Below are 27,038 nucleotides of genomic sequence, written 5' to 3' on the forward strand. Positions count from 1 at the left end.
GGGCTTCACCGAAATTCCATCAGATACGCGTCCGTATCCATGGCCGAAGCCTCACATTTCAGTTTAGCCTGCACTTGGCAGGCTGTATAGAAAACTCCCCCGGAGCCACAGAATGTTTGAGATGCTTTAAAAGCCACAATGATGGAAGGGGCAGCATCCACTTTTAGAAGCAACTTCTTGCTGAAGCACTCCTTCCATTGTTAATAGCCATGGAAGCTCAGGGATGAAATGTGACCCGCAGATAGACGAGCAGACGCCCAATTGGCCTGCCTCATTCTCACAAAATGTTTCCCACTTTTACAAAGTTTTTCATTCATCATAACCAACAACGGGGCGTTGTGGGATTTTTTTCAAAAGTTAGAGCTGAATTGGAGCAAACCTCAAACACAACCTTTAGATCAACATAATAGTATAATACTTTATTTAATTTTATATTTTTTTCTTGGTGCTTTAATTTACTAGTATATGTGTTTCTGGCATTGAGAAATAAGTGCCAATAAGTGTTCTTATTGAACATTTTAAATTGACACTTTGGCAATGAGGCCCTTTATCTGATTCCCAAGAGTCAAATAAACGTGTGGATACCATTTGAATTGTCTCTGTGTCCAGTATGAAGGAAGTTAGAGGTAGTGTTATGGGAATATATGCGTATCTGCTAGCAAAAACGTTCAGTTTTACCGGTCAGGGAACGTATGTGTTCGTTTCCACAACCAATGTGAAACCAAATATATACGTTCCCACAGCTTCCAAGGAACCAAATATGCTAGCTGGGATATAAGCGGGCACTTACCCCTCTCTTTTCCTCCTCTCTCCCCCCTAGATCTCCCCCCAGAGTGGGCCGTTGGAGGGAGGTACCCTGCTCACGGTGCAGGGTAGGAACATGGGGCGCAGGGCTGAMGTAGTGGAGGTCTCCATCGGGATGWTCCCATGTACAATCATTCCTGACCAATACACTGTCTCTGTGGAGTAAGTAAAGGTCTTATGATTGATTGATTAATTAATTGATTTCATTGGTTGATGCATTCATTTGTTCAGTGTCTTCTTGCACAGGTGTCCGTATTTTTGTAATGATGCTGTTGGGGTAATTTATTAAAGAATAAAATAGAACAGCACTTCTCATTTAAAAACATTCCGTTAAAATAAATGAGACACTTCAAGGCCCACAACACTATCACCAAGGAGACAGCAGAACCCTGGGTTGACACCTGCACATAGTATTCCATGGAAACACTGTAACTATAGGACTACATCAAAACCTCCATACCGATTTCCATAATGTTCCTCGGATGGAAATGTTTATCTCGTCCCGCTCCACTGGAGCCAATCAAGCAGTAGTAGAATGCAGACCAGTGCTGGGTTGACCCACAGGTCTAACCTGTCACTARACACTCCCAAAAACACACACACACATTCCAGGTCACTCCAGACCCCGCYAATCAGATTTCACATCAGGGATGACCTCACCCTGCTTGCTCGTCCCTCATTGGTTCCCTGAGCTYGTTGTTATGACAGCAAAATGTTTCCTCTTCGGAGGTAGTGGTGCTGACAAACCAAAACATGTCAGTTTGTCTTACAGCAGGCGCACACACTGAATAGATGCACGCACACACACACACACCTGCGTGACCTCACCACGACCATGGCTGAGACAGGTGTCTGTTCGTGTGCTGAGAGGTCAGAGGTCACAGCTGAGTGCCAGAGGAAAGTGTACTGCTCTGGAGAGAGAGAGAGAGAGAGAGATGAAGTCAGAACGTGTCAATAGTTTCAAGGTAATTAATCATGTAGGCTAAGTAGGGGTAACTAATTCAGTACCCACTCTGGACACATCTGTTGGGGAAAGAGTAGAAATCCAAGCAGTTCAAGATGCCAACTCTTTCATATCCTTGAGTGTCCTGGTTGGCTCCCCTCTCTACCTCAACACATACACGCACGCACCAAGCGTGTGCATACGCACAAGCACACATACCGCCTTCCTCGGGCTCCGTTGCTGATTATCCTGGTCCCCCTCTCTGGGTAAATATCCAGAGACGTTGCTCATAGTAGCCAAAACATCACGTGCTAGATCGCAAAATATTTCCTCTCTGGGCGGTGGAGGAATGTAAAGCGAGGTTCTGTAGTAAAAAAAAAGAATGTATATACTATAGTAAAAACTGTAGTGTTTTTGCAGACTGCAGTATACTGTTCTATTTACTGTAGTGTTTTTGCTGAGTATAGTACGGTATACTGTAGTATTTACTGTAGTGTTTTTGCGGACTATAGAATGGTATACTGTAGTATTTACTGCAGTGTTTTTGCGGACTGTAGAATGGTATACTGTAGTATTTACTGTAGTGTTTTTGCGGACTATAGTATGGTATGCTGTATTATTTACTTACTGCTTTTGGGGACATTACTGCAGTTCAGAAAGAAAATGCCACATGGAAATATATTAATCCATTTATTTAACAATGAATAATGCAAGTCTTGGCGATATAGGCTCTGCTCCTTCAGGGTAGGTCACTGCCCAAGCAAAGCGTCAACACAGAACCTAAGGTGGAGGCTGGGGTGGTGGTGGGAGCAAGAAGCCAGTYCATAGTAGCAGTAAKKGCAAGCGGCAGCAGGATTATTGAGCAGACCCGGTCAACTTATTAAATAGGCCGCCAAATAAGGTAGYRGTGATTGATACTAGTCTCTAATTGATGCCATCTCAGCTGATGCGTCAGCCTGAGGCGGGGCATTCGGGTTTCCTTTCTGAACTGGCTCCGCTTAATTATTTACTAAAGTGATTTGGTTTTATTATTTTTGACATAGAAGTGGAGGGCTTTCATCGTGAGGAAACTTACTGGAGAAATACTTAAAAGAACATATTTTCCAAAACTAGGACTGGATTCTGAATGTAGAGTTCAGAGCTTCTGCTCTTTTCTATAACCTGTAGGGAACACAATATATGAACCCTACTTGACATGTATGTTTCTCATTTATGGGTGGCACAAATTGGGATATTAGGGAGGGGAATTTGCACGGRTCTTATGTGGATAATACTGTAAGGTTTACTATAGTATTCTACAATATACCACAAAATGCTATACTGAGTACTACACATGATCGGGGGATACTACAATGTTTAGTAGAGTTTTCTACAATATACTACAGTTTACTACAGAATTCTATAGTAAGTACTGTAGTATTCTATACTACACTTTCAATCAGTTGGCTATTTATAGTTCAAATCTGCAAATGACTACATTTGTCTGCTTTGAAGTTAGACAATAGCCATGTACTCAGTCTTTCTGGCATTAAGCAGTTTCAGGTGGAATAGTTTTTTTCTGTTGTCATCAAAAGCCAGTTGCAAATCCTGAAAAGCCTTCCCCATTTTCGAGGCACAGGAGTAAACATGTGTGTCGTCAGCATACAGGTGGAGTTTTGTGGAGTTTCCATTTATATTTCTACCCACGTCATTAATCATCCTGGCCAGATGCTGTGACTCATACCCACAGCTATCTATCCACTGTAATAATACAGACTTGGATGGAATTCACGAGAGCTGCTTTTTTGCTGTTTCATCTGTGACCTATACTTGAGCTAGGTTTCACATTCATTTACCAAAAATMATGAATCATTTTCCCTAGAGGGGATCCCATTGCATTGAGATTTAAACTCTCTGACGTGGAAATCTGTCCCGAAAGCTGTGAATTTGGCTGCAATCAGTTACTTGTTTCAAAACAACAAACAACTACTGGGACTTGATCCAGCTCCCATGAGCTCCTTGATCCCCCTTCAGACCCATCCTTCAGCCCAGCCCTGTTTCTGGTCTTGCCCTGTCTCTGGGGTACCTATCTCATGTGACCCTCAGATGATCAAGCCTCCTGTCAGTCAGCGACTAGACCCCTGATTGAGTTGCCAGGTATTTATGGCCGTTATAGAACCAACCACCTGACTAAATAAACTGCCCGCACGTGCTGAACAAGAGGAGGGTGAAGGGATGGGCTTCGAGCCATGCAGGGTTYGGGTGGGGCGTCATGGCTTCCCCTGTGTTTATTTCTGTGGGGAGTCATTGTATCATAGCCTGGTCCATGATCTGTACCGTATATGTTTTAGCCAGTTCCTCTGACTGAAATACAGCAGGGCCAAAGCACATACAGATCCGGGATCTGGCCTTGCAGAATGTTTTCTGTTGCTCCATCACTGGATGGATAATCCCACTGCGTCCCTCTGGTCCCAGTACTGTGTGACAATATGAGGCTTAATTAGAGCCATGAGGTTATAAAACAAACATCCAGTCAGCTCGTTAAGCCCCTCTGTGTTTCGCAGCATCTGGCCAGGGGGGCTTTGAAGTCCCCCTCCTCTGGGTTTAGCCAACACTGTGCAGTACTTACCATAGATATTATTACGGAACCTCTAAGGATCTCTATTGTAATGTCTGTGTTTCCCTTTTTTCTAAAAGTTGTGAAACTCATGAAAAAATAAAATAAAATGTAATCCACAGTTGACACAAAAACATCCTAAAAGGCAATTGCCAAAATACTGTGCTGTTCCTGTAGCGATGACTTTGGTCAGTGTTGGTTCAGATTAAGGGTGTCTGCTGACCTTACAGTTTTGCGTTCTATCTACAGGCTGGTGTGTGTTACTGGGCAGGCCGTTGATCCCACAAAGGATTTCGTCAGAATTACTGTGAACCAAAAAGCAACGGGGTTGTCCAAAGAGGCCTTCTCATACTTGGTGAGTGTGTTCTATCCTCTCTCTCTCTCTCCTGCTCTCCTTCCCCTCTCTCWCTCTCCTTCCTCTCTCTGTCTCTCTTCTCTTTCTCTCTCATTGTCTCTCTCTCTCTCCTTCCTCTCCATGTCTTCCTTCCTRGTTTTTCCTCCCCTTCTCCCTGACCTGCCTTTCCATTTTCTTCTTCCTATTCATTTACAGTATTTCTTTGCTGTAGTCTTTCTCTTTCTCTTGCTGATTAAATCCACAATCTCTCCATTCTTTCTCCTCCCTCCTCTCTCTCTCTCCCCAGTCCTTGTTCATACTGGGAAAGTGTTCCCAATGTGTCAGTTGAATGTTAACAGATGCGTCTTGATATTCAGGAATGCAAGTGTGTGGGAATCTTCAAACGTTCATTAGAACAGRAACTAAGCACTATTGTCATCCAGAACTCGGTGCCAGCAAAAACAAATATGCCGCTTGTTGAAATGTCCCCCCTCTTTGAATTCATGACCAGCCGAGGCTGGCTGCTTCTTCTGCTAATTGACCCTGACCAACACTGTCTCCCTTTGGATTAAGACTACACAGCCTGTGGAAATTCCCATCTAAGCCCTCTGTTTCTTTCTTTTGGTCCCATGTTTCATGAGCTGAAATAAGAAATCATAGAAATGTTCCATTCACACAAAAACTTGTTRCTCTCAAATGTTGTGCACAATGTGTCCCTGTTCGTGAAACACTTTTTGGGGTTCTGAGAAGTCCTTTCTGCCCCTTGCCACTTTCTGGGATGCTGCCCCAGGGTGTGCGGGAAAGAAAGGTAGAGAGGGGAGAAGGTGATTTCTGAGGAAAAGGGAAAACTGTTCAGATCCAAACGGAGACCGGATGTGTGCCTCCTTTGCACCTCCTTCCTCAAATATCGGGCCGGAAACATCTGCCTTTTCCTTACACACACACACGCACACACAATAGACACCCCTGCCCCGTTCACACACACACACACACACACACACAGGAAGTGGATCGCGTCAGTGAGAATGAGAGGTCCTCCCTGGAGCCAAGGTTCACAGAGGGGAGAGAGGCTTCGGAAGTCTCCAGAATGCTGATGCTGTAGAACTGTATAGCTGTATAGGGATATCTGTCTTAGCCCCAGGGACCTGTCCTGTGTATGTGTGTTTTATGTGTGTGTGTGTTGCTGTACTGCTGGATAGCAAAATATATCCCAGGCCCAGGGATCTGTCATACGTGGCTGAGATGAACGCAAMGCCATAAGGCCTCAGTGCAGAACAATACTGAACTGCAGGGGTGGGCTACTCAACTMTAGTTTCCCAGGGCTGCAGTGTCCACAAGTTGTCAAACTGAAAATGTGTTATACTCAGCAACTTATTTAGCTGAGGAAACCAAGCATATGGTATATATACTGTAGACATCTACTGTATAGAATATGATTTGACTCGTTCAGTTGCAGTGCCACAATGATGCAACACCAGCAGACTGKTGCCTCAGAGGTGTGGACAGTACATGACAGCATAACGACAACGTAGCCTCATGGCACATGAATACCAACACGTATGTCCCATCTCCCTCCCCAGGTCCCCAAGCTGCTATCCATGGAGCCTAGAAAGGGCTCTCGTTCTGGGGGAACCAGGGTTACAATCAAGGGGGAGCACCTGGACACTGGCTCCCAGATCAGAGTCAAGGTCAATGGTACCCAGGAATGCACCATCCTCACGTGAGTCTTGCTGTGGGATTCGCAGTACATTGTCATCACTGTTGAACTTGCGTATGTTGCTGTGCAGACTCTGATGGCTTTGTGGATGCTGAGTGTTATTCTAAAGGAGACGGTCCAGTTGAGTTGTTTAGTTATATCATGTGTGAGATATTGTTATTTTTTTCAGCTGATGCATTTGTTGTATTTTCAGAGGCTGTTTTTGTTCTTGGATATATTTGTTATGGAAGCTCTTAGTGTGTCGTTTTATGATGCTGATTGTGTGGTATTTTTCTGTCATGTGTGTGTGTGTGTGTGTGTGTGTTCCAGTCTAACTGAAGACACCATTGAGTGCACCATGCCTGCGGCCCTGCACGCACACACCGAGGCGGTGTCGGTGTGTGTGGAGTTTGAATACATACCCTGTCAGCGCTCTGAGCTCCTCACCCAGTACATTTATGAGAAGAACCCCAGCATCAGCTACATCAAACCCAGACAGAGCTACCTCAGGTACAAACACACAGTGTGTCATAATGTCTATGTGCTGGGCAGTGGTTTTGGCGATACATTTATCAAACACACTGTTCCATTGATTATGCAGTGTCTCATACATACAGTAGAAAACTGACCCGTCAGTGTCCTGCGTTGTTCCGTTGATACATCTAGCATTCCATAGATTCTATTCATCCAGTGTTTCAAAGATAATCCAGTGTTCTGTTGACAACAGAGTATGACAGCATATAGAAAATATGATTTCAGTCACTATAATGCTCTCGTAGTTCCATTCTACCACAGACACTCTCTTGGYGGGTTTGACTGGTATCCCACCCAGCCACAGAGATGACATACTGAGTTAATMTCTTCCTGATGTATGCTCTGTAGCTTCTCCACCGGGTTTGCATGTGCATGCGTGCGTACCTGGGTGCGTGTGTGTGCGTGCATGCGTGTGTGTTGGTTTGAAATGACACCGCATGTGTGAGACAGACCTATGAGGGAGGGAATGGTGGGTCGGATTGGCTTGTGTGCCAACTCTGACTGTGTGTGTGTGTGTGTTTGCACTGTCTCTGATTCTGTGGTTACGTGCACGTGAGTTTGTGCTCTCCGTCTCTGACCAGAGTGGTTGTTTGGGTGTGTCTCTGTGTTCTARGTTTTTTAACCGTGTGTGGTTGTGTTCCAGTGGCGGTCGGACCATCACAGTGACGGGGCAGGGTTTTGACCTGGTTCAGAGCGTCACTATGGAGGTGCTAGACATCGGACAGGCGGTAAGTAACAGCCGGGAACGTCTCAAGCGTGAATAGATAAACTCCTGAAGTAGCTAACATCTTAGAAGCGAAACTTGAAGAACGGACTCCTGCACAGGGTGTACACTTCGAGGTGATGAAGTTCTTTTCTCTCTCATCCTCCTGGTCCCTCTCCAGGCCTGTAAGGTGCAGCCTCCCTCCACGATTACATGCTCCTCCCCCACCTCTAGCCAATCTCAGCAGGCCACGGTAGAGTTCTTCCTGAATGGAGTCCTCTACACGGGAGACAGCCCGGTCTTTTACGGCCCAGGCCAGGAGGAAGAGGAGGAGCCTCACGGAGGTCACTTCCTGTTGGAGTACGTGGAGGACCCTCAATTCTTCACCGCCAACAAGGAGAAGCTGATCAAACACCACCCCGGGGAGTCGCTCACGCTCATCATCAACGTATGTGACAGCCCAGCGCACTAATGGGAGAGGGTGGGGGGAGGGGAGTTTTGTAAGTGACAGTTTAGTCCACCAAAACGGGAGAGGATGGAGCAGGATGAGAACTGAAAGGCACATTGACCAAGGTGATTAGTGCACTTGCTCTCGGAACTGTCCTGTCAATCTGACTTCATTCTGAAAATAGCAATCATGGCTCACTGTCTTTCTATTCATATTTTAAAAAGATAAAAGACTGTGTCGTTCTGAAACCCGGGGTGTGTTGAGTTGAGGCTGGGCTGTTCAGAAAGAATGGGATTACAGTACAMGACATGACCGCCACCTCTTAGCAGATAACTCAGTCAGACATCTTTGTGTGAGGTCCTGTCTGTATTCTAGCTGACCTAAGCTACTGCCTCATAAACGACTACCTCATATAGGAGAGAGGACTGAGGGTCTTAATGTTAACAGTCATTAAAAACTGCTGGATCTCCACTGGTGCTGGTACAGACCCTGGGTGCCGCCAGGATGASACACAGACAGGGAAGTTACAGAAATGGGTTCTCTCTTTCTGCCCCTCTCGCTCTCTTTCTGCCCCTCTGTGCGTATGTGTGTGTAAAGCTGGGGCCCTTACAGGAATTTCTGCCTCAGCCCTGTCTACTTGGGTGATGTAGGGGCAAGGGGGTATTCAATGTTGCTTCTTGTTTTCTTTACGAAGGTGGATTCCACTTTGGGTGGACCAGGCTGGATGTTTGTGGGCTTATCCAGGTTCAGATAATGTTGGATGGAGTAGAGCGTGTTTGTTTGATGGGGATTGTTGTTTGGTTAGATCCTATATTAAGGACATCTGTTGGAATGTGGGTGGGTTTTGTTTGCTTTCATCCTGTTTTTGGTTCCATTGGAATTCATTGTTTCATGCATGTGTTTTGTCTGAGTGTGCATGTTTGTGTGCCTGCCTGTGCATTATGCAGGTGTGTGGTTGTGTGTGTGTGTGTGTGTGTGTGTGTGTGTGTGTGTGTGTGTGTGTGTTGTGTGTGTGTGGTGTGTGTGTTGTGTGTGTGGTGTGTGTGTGTGTGTGTGTGTGTGTGTGTGTTGTGTGTGTGTGTGTTGTGTGATTTTTGTGTGTGTGTGTGTGTGTGTGTGTGGGGAAGTGTTTGTTGACAGAGACCCAGGGGGTGGCATCCTGCAGAGGGACAGTACATGGTCCTGAGAGGTGTAATCACAGAGAGAAACACTAGGGATAAACATACAACTCTCCTCTTCTCCTCACACAGCAGTCTCCACTGGTGGGTGGTGGGTGCGTGTCCGCGTGTTGTGCGCGCATGGAGGGGACCAGTGCTCCTACAGTGCATTGATGAAGGAGTGGCTGGGGTTTTGATGGACAGTGTACGTCATGACAGTCAGTGGGTTAGTCAGTTTGGAGAAAGTGTTCTCTCCATGTCTACTGTTTGATTCTTTAAGATGACCTCTCGCCCCGTGTGTGAGGAGTGTTGTGATACTGAATGAGTTTGGTTCTGGACTACTCAGTGGGTGTGTTTATGTGTGTGGGTGTGTGTTTATGTGTGTGCCTGTGCTTGTGTGTCAGCTGTGCCTATCCAAGACAGACCATGGTGTCCCTAGAGCTCTGACTGACAGATGGCTGTTTTTGTTTGGGTCTGGCACAGAAAGGACCGAGCAATCTGGAACTGGCGCCGGAGGAATACTCAGTAATGATTGGCTCCTATCCCTGTGACATCAGCTTCCATAACAACCAGCTGTTCCACTGTACCATCAACGGTTCGCTGGGCTCCAGTGAGGGAGAACTGCCTGTCACAGTGAGTACAACTACATCATATTCTAAGGCTACTAATTTGGACCACTTTATTATCAATGTTTTGAAACGGTGTCCGGTTTGGTTTAACTACCAACTTAACTGTGCCTCGATGATTCGGCTGAGAGCAGAGGGACGAGCAGGATGACAGGCCACTCTTGGTCAGGGAACAGGGTGTAACAGTAAACGAATCAAAGAGTAAACCAATCTGATATCTGCTCATCTGTTATCTGCTCATCTTTTGTCTGCCTGTCACGCTGTCCACCCGAGTCACACGTGTAGGGGGACACAGGCACACAAGCATGTGCGTAAGCCTGCATGCAAGCGTCAACACACACACACACACACACACACACACTCTGGGCTTCAGCTGAAATTACACTTTCTCGGAAGGGACGTTAGGACTTGCCCATATGTTTTTTGTTTTGTCTAAGAAGTCTCTCTATAATAGAAGGGCTCAATCAACTAAACCCTGCTTTGCTCTGATAAAGACCCACCCTCTCTCTTCCTCTCTCTCTCTCTCTCGCTCTCATTTTACTCTCTCCCCCCACTGTCTTGTCTGTTGCACATTTCAGTTTTGAGAGGGCTTATTAGGGAAAATAAGGCCGTTGAGAGCAGTGGATTAGAATGGCCATGTTTGTCTGTCTGTCTGTCAGTCTATGTCCCTCACAGACAGTCAGTGAGGCGTGAGTCACAGAAAGAGAGAGAGGGAGGAATGGAGTGTAGGAGGGAAAAAACTCTCTCAGGATGTCCATAAATAAACACATGCAATTAGCAGACGAACGCAGAGGACAGGGGTCAAACGAGATGTCAAAACACTAACGGTTGGGCTGCCCTCATTCCTCGTGTGTGTGTGTGTGTGTGTTTAGATATTTGTGTGTGTACCGGTAAATGTGTATATTTGTGTGTGTGTGTGTACGCTAGCTCCCCCCAGTTTAAAAGATATGCAAATGCTTAGCTTCTGGGCATTAAAACAACCTTTATGATTTATTCAGTGACTTTTCAGTGGCATACTAGTACCTATTTTTACCTCCCTTTTTTCCCTTGGCTCAGAAGTGAAGCTGAGCCTTTGTATGTGGGAGCTGTGTGTGAGGGGTTGTGTGGGCTGCTGTACCCCAAACCAAATATGAACACAGAACAATGGCATTTCTTTCCAACACTCGTTCTTGCTTTGTTTTCATGGTTTGGAGAAAGAATTGGTCATACAAGAGAGAGACCCCGGCAGAGAGAGAGACCACTCGTACCCCTCAGTCCAGGAACAGAAGGATATGGGGAATAGGACCTAGAAGCAGACATACTGAATTTTGTCAACAAGGTTGCGATAGGGAATTGGGTTGGACAACCAGAACGCAGAAGTGAAAGTCATCCCTCCAGTCACATCTGTTTACCCTGAACTGGTTGACTAATACCATCACACACATTCCAGTGTGTGTGTGTGTGTCATGTTAGCCTGAATGTGTATTTGTCTGATTGTGTGTGTCAATGTGAGATTGTGTGCATTTCTATTCCTCAGAACATATGTTTGCATTTGTATGTTGAAACAGGCCTGCTAAACACCGTTCTCTCCCCTCTCCTGAATCTGAATCCTCTCTCCTCTTTCCTCCTCTCTCTTTCCTTTCCTCTTTCTCTCCCTCTATAGGTGCAGGTGGGTAACTTCCAGAGGATCATAGCCAAGGTGCAGCTGGGGGGTAGTGAGCTGGCCATTGTGGTGTCCATCGTGGTGTGCTGCGTCCTGCTGCTGCTGTGCACTGTGGGTAAGTGTCTGGGCCGGTGACGTTGCCGGGGATGATGGATGTCTGGGCTGCCTGGCGACGGATGCTCCAGATGTGAGGGAGATAAAAGGATCTCTGGGGTTAGGGTCTCTCTCCCCCAGTCTACACAGCACAAAGACACCACTGTTACCACTGCTCCCAGTGTGCGCGTGTGACGTCTGTGTTTGTGTCTGCGGGTGCGAATGTTTGTTCTCACGTAGTTGTATGTCTGTGTGTCTTTTTTAATGTGTTTGTGTGTGTCTTCGACAAGTGTGTTTTTATTTCTCTCCAGAAGCTGTTCATGTATGGAGCTTTTACAAATGGAGCATGTCCTGATTCATTACAACATGTCAACCTGTGATAACAGGATATGGCTTCAAAGACATCTTTTTATTGACTCGTATGTCTCTTTCTGTGTGTTTTGTCTCCCACATACTTTCCCTCATTCCCTTTTGTCCATCCTTCTTCTCTCTCGCCCTTTTCCTCTCTCACTCCATCTCCCTTGCCCTCTCTTGCCCCATCTTTCTCTCTTTCTCTCACTCCTTCTCTCACTCTCACTCTCACTCACACACACAGCTCTGGTGGTGTACTGTACTAAGAGCAGAAGGGCGGAGCGCTACTGGCAGAAGACTCTGCTGCAGATGGAGGAGATGGAGTCCCAGATCAGAGAGGAGATCCGCAAAGGTTCAGAACCACACACACACACACTTGCACTCTCTTGTACTGGCAGAAAGGCAGGTGTTTCTGTGTGATTCGTAATGCTACCAGCAGGTCTCCCTACACTCAGATGTTATTAAAGCTCCATTAAAGTCTCACTCATGTTCTCTGATGTTCCTGGGCCAAGGCTACATGTGGGGAAACAGAAAACATGGACCTTCACTTAGGGATAGGGCTTTTATGTGTGTGCGCTTACGTATGTGTGTGTCTGTGCAGATATGTGGTGGCAGCAGTTGAAAGATGTGTGCATAGTTAGCGTGACTCATAAAACACACAGACTGAGCAGTGATCACTCACTCACACACACACACACACACACACACACACACACACACACACACCTGTCTCTTATACACATCTAGATGTGTATAAGAGACAGCACACACACACACACACACACACACACACACACACACACACACACACACACACACACACACACACACACACACACATGGTGGTCACACACCGCTTCAGATGGAGGGGGGTCACTGTGGGCCAGTTTGAAGGCCACAGAATGTCTGAGCGACCAGATTTATAGGACAGATAGATAAAGATGGATAAATAAAGAAAGAGAAATGGAGAGGGGGAGATGTAGGAGCAGGAGTCAGGGACATGTTTCTGTGAGGAGAGGTGTGGGAGGAGGATGAGGGAAAGAGGAGGAGGGTAGGTTTGTTAGAGGACACATAGATGTGTGGGAAATATACCATGACAGCGCAACACACAAGGTGTGGAACAGTGGCAAAGGTACCCACAGGACAAACAGAATAATATTAGTCTGAGGAGATATTAAATAGCATTAATACAACAAAAATAATTCAAAACACACTCCTTGTCAGGGGCAGGGGACAGGTTTAGGAAGGGAGTAAAGAGATTGGCATATTGCAGGGACAATTTAACTAGGCAAGTCAGTTAAGAACTAATTCTTATTTACAATGACAGCCTACTGGGGGACAGTGGGTTAACTGCCTTGTTCAGGGGCAGAACAACAGATTTTTACCTCGTCAGCTCAGGGATTCGATCCAGCCAACCTTTCCTTTACTGGCCCAACGCTCTAACCACTAGGCCACCTGCCGCCCTAAAACCAGATCACACGTGTCAAACTCATTCCACGGAGGGCCGAGTGTCTTCCGTGTACTCGATTGATGAATTAAGGTCACTAATTATTAATGAACTCCCCACACCTGGTTGTCGAGGGCTTAATTAAAAGGAAAAACCAAATACCTGCAGATACTAGACCTTCCATGGAATGAGTTTGACACCCCTATCTAGATGAATGAGAATAGTTTGGTATGTGTGGGAGTGATAAGGTGTGTGACTGAAGAGCATTGTAATTTGGCTGTAGAGTCAGTCATTGATGGTCAGGCCTGACCAAAGGACTATTTGTCAGGGGATGTATTATCCCGAAGGGAAACGCTAAGAGGGAGTTTTGGCCTGACACAGAGATACACACACACACAGAACGTCTCCATGGTGATTATTGTATGAAACTTCTCATCCTGAGGAAGGAAGAGCTTGTCCATAAAAAGATCTCCCATGTCCAATAACGAGACAACACAGCCCCTCCATGTCTCATAACAGCTTGTAATGACAGAACATAATCCACTCATACCAGAACCTATGAGACCCATGTGTTTAGATATGCTGATACTGTTCTTGTGGGTTTTACTGCTAGCACACATGGTTCTGATAGGAGACTCTCAGATTGAATCTGGCAGCTCTGATTGTGTTTTGTAAATATTTCCCTGCATGCTGTGCTGGACTGCAAATGCTGGCACGGTCATGTGACACCAGAACATGCTAATGTAGTTAAACCTGGGTTCTGGGATATTCTAGAATGTGAAAGAACGTTCTAGAACTAGGTAGAGACATATGCATGGTTCTGGGCCTGTGCTCTGGAATAAAAGACAGAGTTGTCTGAGGTGTTGTCGACTAAATGTCCTGTGAATGGTGGTGAGATGTTGTCCTCTAACCCTGTGGTGTCCCTCCAGGCTTTGCAGAGCTGCAGACAGATATGACAGACCTGACGAAGGAGCTGAACAGTAGCCAGGGAATCCCCTTCCTGGAGTACAAACAGTTTGTCACACGCACTTTCTTRCCCAAGGTGAGTCWGTCAGTCACACACACARACCTACCTTCTTCCCCCAAGGTGGGTATCACCGTACTACAACCATTAGAGAGAGATTTTCGATCAGAAACCATTTACATTGAATAGTTCTTCACATATCCAAGATATTYCCATCCCAAAACTTTTCAAGCGTGGTGTGGTTTTAGTCACTAGCGGAGAACATATATTTGTRACAGGTAAGTGTTTTCTCCGTTCTGGTGTGCTATCCATCTGTTTTTCCACAGACAGAGATACAGACAGAACAGTGTGTTTCATGTTTAAACATGATGTTTCAAGGAGACAGGACAATGCTGGGCACTCACACAAGAAAACTTTCCCCACTTATGTAAACACACTGCTACACACAGGACACATTCTTCTCCTCACCCATACACACTTTTACACTTTTTTATGCACATACACGCTTTAGTACAACCTAACAATGGCAAGGAGCTTAGCTGGTAGAGCTTGTGTCAAASTCATTCCACGGCGGGCCGAGTGTCTGCGGGTTTTCGCTTGTCCCTTGTACTTGATTGATGAATTAAGGTCACTAATTAGTAAGGAACTCACCTCASCTGGTGGTCTAGGGCTTAATTGAAAGGAAAATCCAGAAACCGGCAGACACTAGGCCCTCTATGGAATTAATTTSACACCCCTGGGTTAGAGTGTTGGGCCAGTAATCAAAATGTGGCTAGTTTGAATCCCCGAGCCTATAAGGTGAAAAATCTGTCGATGTACCTTTGAGCAAGGCACTTAACCCTAATTGCTCAGGCTCGCCGTTGATAATGGTAGACGCTGGCCGTGACCGCACTCTCCGAAGGTGTCTAAGGGCTAGTTGGGATGTGCAAAAAACACATTTCCAATCACACATGCATTTTAATACACAATTGTACATGTGTYAAATAGGACAAATATAAYCACCCATTCTATTGTTATTATTATTATGTACTTACTCCAACATCGCCGCACACACTGTCTGCACACTGATTCTGTCTCTCTGTGTGTTTATCTCAGATGTGTTCAGACTATGAGAGGAGTCTGGTCCAGCCCGTCTATGAGAACAACGCCCTCGGTCCACGAGCCCTCCCTGAGACACACCCCCTTCTGCAGGACTGGCAGGTAAAGAGTTAACCCCCTGAAGTGTTCCACTATCCATTCTGCTCTCCTCTACTACCTCCAGCGCCTCTGCTTCACAACTGGGTCACACTGATTACTACGTCTCCACGGCGAGGCTGTTGATTAGGAGTAACTATAGAAGGAAACCAGAACTGTGTGTGTGGGTGCATGTGTCTCCATCCGTGTGTATACATTGCATTTAAATTCCCATTCACCAGCTGCCAGTCCTTATGACTCTGGCAGTTTTCATGTTGTCAAACACTACCCCAGCCCACCCAGACACTGGCAGGTTGTTGACACACTTCCCACCATCTCCATGACAATGGCACCACACACATTCTACTGTAACCATGCAGACAGCCATCTCTGGTTGTGTGTGTGTGTGTGTGTGTGTGTGAGAAAGAGATCTACTATTGCATCACTGCATGGTTTTGGGTCAACAGCCTGGGGAGCCTGTCTAAGAGTGATAAAGTGTTTCAGATCCTTCCCGTGTTTTCCAGGCCACAGCGTCCAAATCTCACATCGGCCATTTATCACCGCTCTCCTGTCACTGTGAAAACAGGAGCATATTGCTGCAGTCCAGGGGGAAGACTTTTATCAGAGCACTGCTTAGATGCACCGTTAGATAGGATATCCTCTCATTAACTAGGCTGAGAGAGAGCAGGTGAAAGCTCAGAGGTGGAAACTGCATAATGACTTAGTGATCGTACCCTGATCATATGAGGTTATGAAGTGGATTTGGGTTAGGGAGGAGGCTGATTGAACAGGTTGGTTCAATACACATACTGTAACTCCCTCTTTTCTCTCTCCGCATTCTCTTTGTCTCTCCAGCCCTCTAACACAGCCAAGCCTAACATTGAAGAGGGCATAACTCTCTTCTCCACTCTTCTCAACAACAAGCACTTCCTGGTTACCTTCGTCCACGCGCTGGAGCAACAGAAGGACTTTGCCGTACGCGACAGGTAACCATGAAAATCATGACAGCCATGCACACTTCAAACCCAAAACACGGTTACTGTCTACTGCATAAGGCCCCGATTCCAACCCAAGTTAAACATGCGTATATGGAACGTCATTCCCTTTTTATGCATTTTTCTCTGTATGCGTATTCCGACCTTGAATTGCTTAAATGCTTAAATGCATTCTCATGCTTATTCAACCGCTATTCGTTCGGGGTGGAGATCTAAGAAATGAAGGTGTGGCAGAGGTGTGTCTACAGATAAGTGGTATTCTGACCTTGACTTAATTCTCTCATAATTCCACCAGCTTTACACGCCGGGAAAGCATGAATACGGTGGAGTGAACCTGCCGGTATCAAGTGGAAAAAAACATCGACTTTCTTTTTTCCATAGAAGCAACAGCAGTCTCCATGCACTGTAGTTTGTAAATGGAGAAGAGCTATTGATAAGAGCTAGGTAAATTAGTAATCCATTTGGAGTGCATATACCGATTGTTTCAGATGATTTTTCCTTATGATCCCTGGAGACGAATGTGAAACCCTCCACATGGAAGCAAACTGAAAATCATATCAACATGACATGTATTGCGGCCCCTTTCCAACAGTGAAATAGGTTATAAATAGCTGTGACGTTATTCAGAATTTAAAATGTGCGGTCTCATAATTTAATGTATGCGCTTTAGAATGTTTAATTATAGCCTATGCCCAGGCTTTTTTCCTTTTTTTTTTTGAAACAATTTGTATCATGTTAAATATTAGCCACGATCGGGAGTCACCGTCAGTAAAACCCACATACATTTCCAACGGTCACTTTAACTTACATTTTGCATCATTCCATTCCATTTCGTTGACCTTTCTTTCCTCTGTCACGTCTGTGTAGTTGTTCCCGAGGGTCGCTAGCATTAGTGGATCATATTAGGCTAACGTTGTGCAATAATTTGGTACATTTAGCCTATTTGAATCATAGCAAGCAAGAACCTGGAGCCTGGTGCACGCTTTACAATGACTGGACCGTTGTCAAACAGTTCRGTGATTAGTGAGAATCAGGGTAGATTTACAGGACTATTGTTCAAGCCTTATTGTATACTTTTTTCCCACCTTCTAATATTTCATAGATTGAATTTGAATATGACAACTTTCAGGATGAATCAAACCACTGTCTTCGTTATTCATCGATATATTTTGTGATTACAGGCTCTCCAAACCTGTTTTTACATACATACTTTCCTAACTCAAAAATGTGCCTACGTAATCTACAAGATCAGAGTATATATTCTACCAGTTCGTGTTGAATAGGAGACCAATATGCATATCGGTTTCTTTTATTGATCCCTATTTTCTGAACCAGTCTCTCAATGTATTCTAGTCTGTCGCCAACATTCAAATTAAAGGTACACAGTATTTAAAGGGATGGCTTAAAATGAAGATAAATGTACTGACAACCCTATTTAATGTTGGCCAGCAAGCAGGAGGGTTTTCAGCGGTTGAATTACATTTATTCAGCGCGCGCAAGGGAACCACGCCTGCAAAGCCTGTTGCACACCTGCACAAGGTAAGTCGGAATACCAACTACTGAGAAATGCTTAAGAAAGGCGTAATTTCCTAAGTCGGAATCGGATCCTAACTAATGACCCTATGTATCCACCTCTTCCCAGTTCAAAGTGTTTATGTGTAGAATATGACAGCTCCATACAACACCTCAGCATATCAGTGTAAAAACAATGCTGTTCTGGAGGCTCTTCAAAGACCTGGGAGATTCCCGAGTACCACCCTTAGCGTAGTTGCCAACAACCGGATGAATCCGGGGATATCAGGGATATCTTTAACCTAGCTTCCTTTTCTGCCGAAAACTGGACTTCGAAAACTGGATTTAGGAAGTCGGGCATTTATTTTACTCCTGCTACATTAGGTTACCTGAGACCAAACCGCTTCCCTCCCTCTCCAGGCTAAGCAACACAACAGCTATACTGTTTCCCCTACCTGGTCTCCTGGATGAAAGGATCTTTGTTATGGAAATCACCCCATCCACACCCTCTATCCATTTGGACCACTCATAAATAAAACGGAGCCAGTTCAGAAGGGAAACCCCAGTGTGATGGCATCAGCTGACATTGCACCAAATCTATTCACACTCTACTTACATGTGGTCTATTGAAGTTGACCAGTTCTACACATGCTTCCGCAATGCAGGATGTCACACGCACACATGCGCTGGTGTCTCTTGCTKATGCCAAATACTATGCACGGTTATCTTTTCTAATAAATGGTTAAATGTACAAGTGGTATTTCCTTTCTGGACTATGTAACTCTGTGTCTTCTCAGGTGCGGGGAGTAAATCCTCTTGCATGAATTGGGTATGTCTCTGCAGTCTGTTCTCACACACATTTTGGTGTTTTTCTTCTGTCTCTCTTTRCTCAGGTGTAGCCTGGCGTCCTTGCTCACTATCGCCCTCCATGGTAAACTGGAGTACTACACCAGCATTATGAAGGATCTGCTGGTGGACCTGATCGACGCCTCGGCCGCCAAGAACCCCAAGCTGATGCTGCGACGCACAGAGTCTGTGGTGGAGAAGATGCTCACCAACTGGATGTCTATCTGCATGTACAGCTACCTCAAGGTGTGGGAAGGACGGAGGGATAAAAAAGAGACTCACCTTGACCTTTTTATCAAATCATGAGGATCCACTGTCAATGTTGTTGAACCCCTTACTGAGAAACATCCTCCCTCGGTTCTCAAAGCTTTCTGTRACGTTTTTAACATGTTACTGTGGTGTTTTCTCCAGGAGACAGTGGGCGAGCCCTTCTTCCTGCTACTGTGTGCCATCAAGCAGCAGATCAACAAGGGTTCTATAGARGCCATCACAGGGAAGGCCCGGTACACCCTCAACGAGGAGTGGCTGCTCAGAGAGAACATCGAGGCCAAGCCACAGGTCAGTCACAACACAGCAATGCTGGTTTCATATACTGATTGGTTAATAAAAAATCTAAAAGTCTTGCTGTATGCATGTATCATGTGTCAATCATTCACCTCTATATAATCCTGTTTATAATGTCCTAATTAAATAATTGTGACCTACCCTGCCTACTCTAATGTCCTCCCTCTCTTTGTGTGTGTCCAGAACATCAACGTCTCGTTCCAGGGCTGTGGGATGGACTCTCTGGTCGTGAGGGTGATGAACACAGACACCATCTGCCAGGTGAAGGATAAGATTCTAGATGCCTTCTATAAGAACCTGCCCTTCTCGCAGTGGCCAATGGCAGAGGACGTAGACCTGGGTGAGAGAACTGTATTTTATTCTCCTTCCTTTATTTAGATTGAGTGAGGAAGACATTTTTTGAAAGGGAGCCCTGATCAACTCTTGCTTTGTAGCTCAACTGACATGAAGCTTATACAATAGATGGCCAAATGCATTTGAACATTTATAACATTTTGTCCCTTCCCTCGTCCCTCTCTCCCTTTTTTCCCCCCCTCTCTGCTGTGCTGTAGAATGGTTTGCGTCCGGTAGTAACAGCAGGATCCTCCAGGACCTGGATAACACTTCAGTGATGGAGGATGGCAGGAAGAAACTCAACACAGTCTCGCATTACCAGGCAAGGCTCTGCTCCCACAACACACACACCATCTCACCTGTGCGTGCGTGAGTGCATGCATACGTGAGGTTGTGCGTGGTGTGTCCCCTGTGTCTGTGTGTTTTCCCTGACATTAACACACTCACAGCAAGGGTGGAAGTAACAGAGAGGTGAATGGTGAAGAGTCACTGTAAATGTTGACTGCCCAAGGGGTGCCACATTCTGTTTATCTGTGTTCGCATACAGATGGGTGTCAATACAGTATGTGTGTGGTGCCCTCTGTGACTGTGTTTGTTTATGTCATCATACACATGCAGTATGTTATTGTGTGATTTCTGTTTTTGTTTGTATCTGTCATTGTCTGTGGCTATTTGTGTGTTTGTCTTGGTGTACATTTTTTTTAGGGGGGGGGGCTTTGCATTTTCTAGTGTCTTAAAATGTTTGTAATGTGTCAGAGTAATTCTGTGTGTCTGAGTGTATTTGTGTGTGTAAACAGTCGGGCGGTGACCTATAACCTTTGCCCTGTTACCAGTGCTGTTACGTGCTCTGTTAAGTTAGTGCTGAGTTGTGAAGGCAGTGAGGCACAGTGTGTACTAACAGTCTCGGTTCACTGACAAGGCTGTTCAATCCATTTCACTGTGTTGACTTTAATGAGCCCAGCCAGCCCCCCTGCAGCCCCCCTGGAGCCACCCTGCCACTTCAGACTCACACACACACCCYAACACACACACACATACCCTGAGGCTGCGGATAACGATCCAGTTCTCGTGCTCCCCCTCTCACCCCTGTCCCTGTGACCTCTGAACCCTCCCACAGATCCCAGAGGGGGCGTCGTTCGCCATGAGCATGAAAGACAAGAGAGACAACACCCTGGGGAGAGGTAGGTCACACACACACACACACACACACTCTGTCACCTTGTCACACACTCCTACATGCTTAGAAAAATACAAACTTTATTACGGTAAAACCACACACACTCACTTCATCTTGAGCATATTACGGTAAAACTCCACACATTCACTTTATCCTGAGCATATTAAACACATACACACACATCAAACCACCGACATACGTACATTTCCCGCCATAAAACACGCTGTAGCAGTCTCGCTTAATCAATCACACACGGATGCACGCACACACACAGTAAATCAATCAATAAATCAATCAAATGTATTTATGAAGCCCTTTTTACATCAGCTGATATCTCAGTGCTGTACAGAAACCCAGCCTAAAACCCCAAACAGCAAGCAATGCAGATGTAGAAGCACAGTGGCTAGGAAAAACTCCCTAGAAAGGCCAGAACCTAGGAAGAAACCTAGAGAGGAACCAGGCTCTGAGGGGTGGCCAGTCCTCTTCTGGCTGTGCCGGGTGGAGATTATAACAGAACATGGCCAAGATGTTCAAACGTTCATAGATGACCAGCAGGGTCAAATAATAATAATCACAGTGATTGTAGAGGGTGCAACAGGTCAGCACCTCAGGAGTAAATGTCAGTTGGCTTTTCATAGTCGATCATTCAGAGTTAGAGACAGCAGGTGCGGTAGAGCGAGAGAGTCGAAAACAGCAGGTCTGGGACAGGTAGCACGTCCGGTGAACAGGTCAGGGTTCCATAGCCGCAGGCAGAACAGTTAAAACTGGAGCAGCAGCATGAKCAGGTGGACTGGGGCTCAGGTCATCAGAGAGAGAGAGAATTAAAGGGAGCATACTTAAATTCACACAGGACACCGGATAAGAAATACTATAACAGATAATATAATATTTCTATAACAGAAATATATATAACAGACTGACCCTAGCCCTCCGACACATAAACTATTGCAGCATAATTACTGGAGGCTGAGACCGGARAGGGCCAACCATACATACATATTAGACCTTTCTACAGCATGGTTGATGTCCAGTAGCCATAAGCATGAACAGATATCTAGCCCCAGATGAAACAGGAGGTGGAGTGTTCCCTGTACCAGATGATTCTCTACTGTGACGTCAACATTTGGGAGGGTCTGCTAACCTCACCCAGAACAGATCTTAGTTCTGACAGACCCGCTCTGTCCACCCTAATGATTAGGGCCTCTCCTCTCAGTCATATTGGGCCAGAAACAGGCTAAATGGATGTGAAGTAAACCCTGGCTAATGTAAAACACATTTACCCATTTCTGTGATCACCTCAGAGGGTCTGGACTGGGACTGGGGCCTAAACCTGTCTGCCTGCCAAAGCTAGGCCTGGAGTAATGAGAGCACAGTCACCATGGGGCTGTGGTGTGTGTGTTTGTTTGTGTGTGTGTGTGTGTGTGTGCGCGCACACATGCGTGCCTGAGCTTTGTAAACTCATTAGACTGGCTCCAGCACCAATCACAAACTCTGTCTGTCTCTCTTCAGCTTTTCTCCCTCTCATTCTTTCACTCATAATCTTTCTTTTTTCACTCAGCTCCCAATCCACCTGAATCGTTGGCTCTTACATACACTCTCTCTTTTCCCATAAACCCCTGACTCTCTTCCTTTTTTACTGTCTATCACTCACCTCCCTCCTCCAATCTTCTTTTTTTCAAACTGCCTCTCTCTCTCTCTGATTTCTCTTTCTCCTCTGATTTCTCTCTCTCTCCTCTGATTTCTCTCTCTCTCCTCTGATTTCTGATTGTTTTGTTCTGTTTTTTTCTCTCCCTCTGCAGCCAAAGACTTGGACACAGAGAAATACATCCATTTGGTAAGTACAGACACACTCACTCACACACACACACACACGGACTGAGAGCTTTCTCATTCACCTCTATTGACCCCGTTCCTTCTGTCATCAGCCCCGTTGGTCTCTGAGAGAGCTCAATTGAACTCAGACAGACACAGTGAAAGCCTGAGCAATACATCTGACTACATACTTTCATCAGAGTTTGAGTGTGCATGTGCATGTAGGAAAGCTGGAGGAAGGACATGACAGCGCTAATAACACATTAGCCATTGGAAAAAAAGTCAGATATGACTTTGGGTTTGACATGAGTTCTTGCTTCAGTCATTTTTAGTGTGCAGTTTTTTTGTTGTAGGATTTCATATTATGGTGTGCTGGCCTGGACTGGAGTTTGTTGACAGGCTCAGTAGAGGAAAAACYCGTATCTTTCTACCCCAGCTCCATACCCCTGTCCTAGCTAAGACCTGTAGGAGCATGTTACACATGATACTGCATAAGAGAAAATTCCAGAATTTTACAACTTGCAGTATTTCATAAAGTGACATCATGTCAGTCATACCTCATAAATCCCCACTGTGATTTTTGGGTCGTATTCATGAAGCAAGAATAAGAGAAACCTTTTGAAATGGAACACGTTTTTTTTTCATTTAATCTCCCTATCAAATGTTAGTCACACCTCCGTAGTACAGTAGATTCCCATTTAGAATGAGGTCATTTCCCATCGTGCTGATTGGATGTTTTTGTACCCTGACCTCTAACCTCTAATCTCTGCCCCCTGCCCATCTAGGTCCTGCCTCATGATGAGCTGTTTGAGAATAAGAGGTCCCACAGACAGAGTCACCGTAAGAAGGTCCTCCCTGAGATCTACCTGACACGCCTCCTCTCCACCAAGGTAAGAAAAAAAAAAAWACATGGCAGCCATCTTGAACGATTTGCATTCTACAATTCTGTGACAGAAAGCAGTGCCCAGCCTAGTTTGGGTCTGTTACTGCTTCAGCTAGCCAACTCCTTATCATGTCCAATCGTGAGCCTAAACAGTTTGGCACGACAATCACAGAGTAGTTGGCTAAACCAGAGGCATCATTCCTTTATCATTATGAATCATTCCATTATCAGTTCTATTTACAGTGATATCATCCTGGAATTCCAAACGATCCATCTTGATCCCAGTTCTGGTTCTGTGTCTGATCCCATCTGTGTTGTGATTCCGTAGGGAACATTGCAGAAGTTCCTGGACGACCTTTTCCAGGCCATCCTCAGTATTCCCGCAGAGCGTCCCCCACTGGCCATCAAATACTTCTTTGACTTCCTGGAGGAGCAGGCGGACAAGAGGGGCATCACCGACCCCGACACCCTGCACATCTGGAAGACCAACAGGTAGGGGAACTTGATACATCTGATCATCTACTCATCAATGTAGCATGATGTACCTCTAATGCTAAATGTTTTCGGAAGCTCACAGAATGTTTTCCCATCTCCTTAGTTTACCTTTGCGTTTCTGGGTGAACATCCTGAAGAACCCTCAGTTTGTGTTTGACATTGATAAGACAGATCACATGGATGCATGTCTGTCTGTCATCGCCCAGGCCTTCATAGACGCCTGCTCCATTTCAGACCTGCAGCTGGGCAAGGTGAGACACAAAAACACTTGACACATGCATTACACACACTTTTATGGTACACCTACACATGTAATACAGTACACATAAACATGCATACACACATACACATATTCACTGCTAGGTAAACACACACTCATAGACATGGTTACACATCAGGGCCGACATAAGCGGTCGCTTAGGGCCCCCGGCCGGTAGCGCTATCCCCCCCCCCCCAATGTTTCTTTTGTTGTGTAAAACTGCAGGAAACTTCCTTTAAAACTGCAAGATTTTCTCTACGTCTTCTTGGCATAATGTGTAGAATTGCTGGATATTTCATTTTTAAATGAACATTTCTCTCTCCACTGTCAAGAGGCAGACCACAATTTTGGTTACCCAAATCTCACTTAGGGTACCCAAAAGGCTAGAGCCGGCCCTGATACAAATACACAAGACTGCTGTACCTACAGCATATACTCTTACACACAGAACAAAAAATGACATTTTTGACAGCAGACGCTCTTATCCAGAGTAACTTACAATTATTGAATTCATCTTCAGACAGCTAGGTGAGACAACCACATATCACTGTTTTAACAAGTATAATTTCCCTCAACAAAATAGTTATCAGCAAAGTCAGTGGTAGTAGGAAAAGACAAGTGCAGAAATCCCCAGTTTCCTCCCCAGTCCCTGCCAACCTCCCTCCCCTCCTTTCTCCAGTCAGTCCATCAGCTCTGTCTACCTCTCCTCATGTTATTTCAGCCCAGTCTGCTCAACCAAGGTCATGAGCACCAGGAATCCTGTGTGTGTGTGTGTGTGTGTGTGTGTGTGTGTGCCTTTCAGTGCCCTCACTCCCCACAAATCAGTCTCATCCCTCAGACGTTGTGACCCCTAGCATACACACTGCTTCCTGTCTCTCTGACCGACTTCCTCCCTGGAGATATTTGTCAAACAATGCTGATCTATTCCACTTGTTCATTGCCAAAGAGCCAATGCAAGCACCTCAAGCATGTGAAACACACACAAACAAAGAAACACACCATGGCACCGTAAAAACAACCCAGATGCTCACATCCCGATGTGGATGTGGAGAAGGAGGAGAATTCGGACATTTGGCCAGTCCTAAAAAGGAAAAATACTATTTTAGGCTTAAGGGTTAGGTTCAGAACTAGAGTTAGGGCAGCGTTTCCCAAACTCGGTCCTCGGGACCCAAGGTGAGCACGTTTAGTTTTTTCCCCCCTAACACTACACAGCTGATTCAAATGACCAAAGCTTGATAATTAGTTGATTATTTGAATCCGTAGTGCTAGGGCAAAAACCAAAAGGACCGGGTTTGAGAAACCCTGGGTTAGGGTCAGGTTTAGGGTAAATAGGACCCCAAAAAGTCCTCACAAGTATAATACACAAGTGTGCATGCGCACGTGGGTAGCGGTCAGAGGACAGGTCAGTAAGAGGTCTGGATTAGCAATCGCTCTGCAGGGGTGAGAGAGGGCTTGGAAAAGAAGCTGCTTCAATGAAAACCTTATCTGGTGGCCTGCAGACAGACAGTAGGGATGGAGAGGGGGTGGGCGGTTATTAGGGGTCAAGGGGGGTCGTCAGGCAGATGGAGGAACCACAGGAAATGAAATGACCTTGTGGACAGGAAGAGAGGGATCCCTATCAGGAGGAGGGGCAGTGGCTGGAGTCTTCCTAGCTCCGATACCACACACACACACACACACGCAAATGCATAGCCTACATATCTGTATGCTCAACCCAATACCTTGTATGTGTACCTTAGTGATTGAGTAATGCTTTCAGTACCATTGTAAATGCTGTCAGCAACTTGGAGAAGTAGCAGATGGCTAGAAGGAAGGGTTGTTATGTCTGGCCTGGTTCTCTGTGGCTGTGGGTATGGTTTGTTTAACTTTCCTATTGTGAGGAGAGGAAACTCTGGGCCCTCCCTTCTTTGTCTCGGCACAAGGAGGTGCTGACCTACTCACACACTGATAACACCAACCACTCGCTATGACCATGGACCGTAGATCAACCATAGACCAACTACATTATGACCACAGACCATGCTGCCCACAGTCTCATTAACAACTCACTGACCATAGACCACACTCACCATACACTGGACTGAGCACTGTCATACTGAAAACAATCTGACAACCAAACACAGGCAGGGGTTATATTACATACTGGTCGTGGTCAGGAGAGTGGTAAAGGACAGAACTAGTTTGGTTGATTTACTAAAAGATCCAAAGAGGTTACTTTGACTAAGTAGGACGGTGTCTCTTGTTTCAGGACTCTCCCACCAACAAGCTGCTGTATGCCAAGGAGATCCCAGAGTACAAGAAGAGGGTGCAGTGCTACTACAAGCAGATCCAGGAGATGGCGCCACTGAGCGAGCAGGAGATGAACGCCCACTTGGCCGAGGAGTCACGGGTGAGAGAGCGAGGGGTGACAGATCAATATATGATTGATTGTAATTTGTTAGCCTTGGTGGCAGACTGTCACTGCATTCAACGGTGCTAAACTGTTAATTGATGTATTACTTTTTGAGATTCTTTTGTTTGACGGATTTACAGTACCAGTCAAAAGTTTGGACACACCTACTCATTCAAGGGTTTTTCTTTATCTTTACTATGTTCTACATTGTAGAATAATGGTGAAGACATCAAAACCATGAAATAACACATATGGAATC

General features: G+C 45.6%; 1 protein-coding gene across 1 annotated transcript in view; it reads left to right on the forward strand.

Annotated features, from left to right (window-relative positions):
- The window catches only part of LOC111966192 (plexin-D1), a 53,021-nt gene that overhangs the window by 20,802 nt on the left and 5,181 nt on the right, over positions 1-27,038 (forward strand). The window contains exons 6-27 of the mRNA XM_023990641.2: positions 821-966; positions 4,593-4,698; positions 6,258-6,397; positions 6,704-6,883; positions 7,551-7,635; positions 7,792-8,058; positions 9,699-9,848; positions 11,484-11,598; positions 12,172-12,279; positions 14,304-14,416; positions 15,434-15,538; positions 16,367-16,497; positions 18,912-19,110; positions 19,276-19,422; positions 19,612-19,768; positions 19,980-20,083; positions 20,879-20,942; positions 22,738-22,772; positions 23,536-23,640; positions 23,962-24,125; positions 24,232-24,379; positions 26,636-26,776. Coding sequence (XP_023846409.2) covers positions 821-966; positions 4,593-4,698; positions 6,258-6,397; positions 6,704-6,883; positions 7,551-7,635; positions 7,792-8,058; positions 9,699-9,848; positions 11,484-11,598; positions 12,172-12,279; positions 14,304-14,416; positions 15,434-15,538; positions 16,367-16,497; positions 18,912-19,110; positions 19,276-19,422; positions 19,612-19,768; positions 19,980-20,083; positions 20,879-20,942; positions 22,738-22,772; positions 23,536-23,640; positions 23,962-24,125; positions 24,232-24,379; positions 26,636-26,776 — 2,910 coding nt within the window. The remainder of the gene's footprint in view (positions 1-820; positions 967-4,592; positions 4,699-6,257; positions 6,398-6,703; positions 6,884-7,550; positions 7,636-7,791; positions 8,059-9,698; positions 9,849-11,483; positions 11,599-12,171; positions 12,280-14,303; positions 14,417-15,433; positions 15,539-16,366; positions 16,498-18,911; positions 19,111-19,275; positions 19,423-19,611; positions 19,769-19,979; positions 20,084-20,878; positions 20,943-22,737; positions 22,773-23,535; positions 23,641-23,961; positions 24,126-24,231; positions 24,380-26,635; positions 26,777-27,038) is intronic.

The sequence above is a fragment of the Salvelinus sp. IW2-2015 genome, linkage group LG7 (assembly GCF_002910315.2).
Source record: "Salvelinus sp. IW2-2015 linkage group LG7, ASM291031v2, whole genome shotgun sequence".
NCBI classification, from domain to species: domain Eukaryota; kingdom Metazoa; phylum Chordata; class Actinopteri; order Salmoniformes; family Salmonidae; genus Salvelinus; species Salvelinus sp. IW2-2015.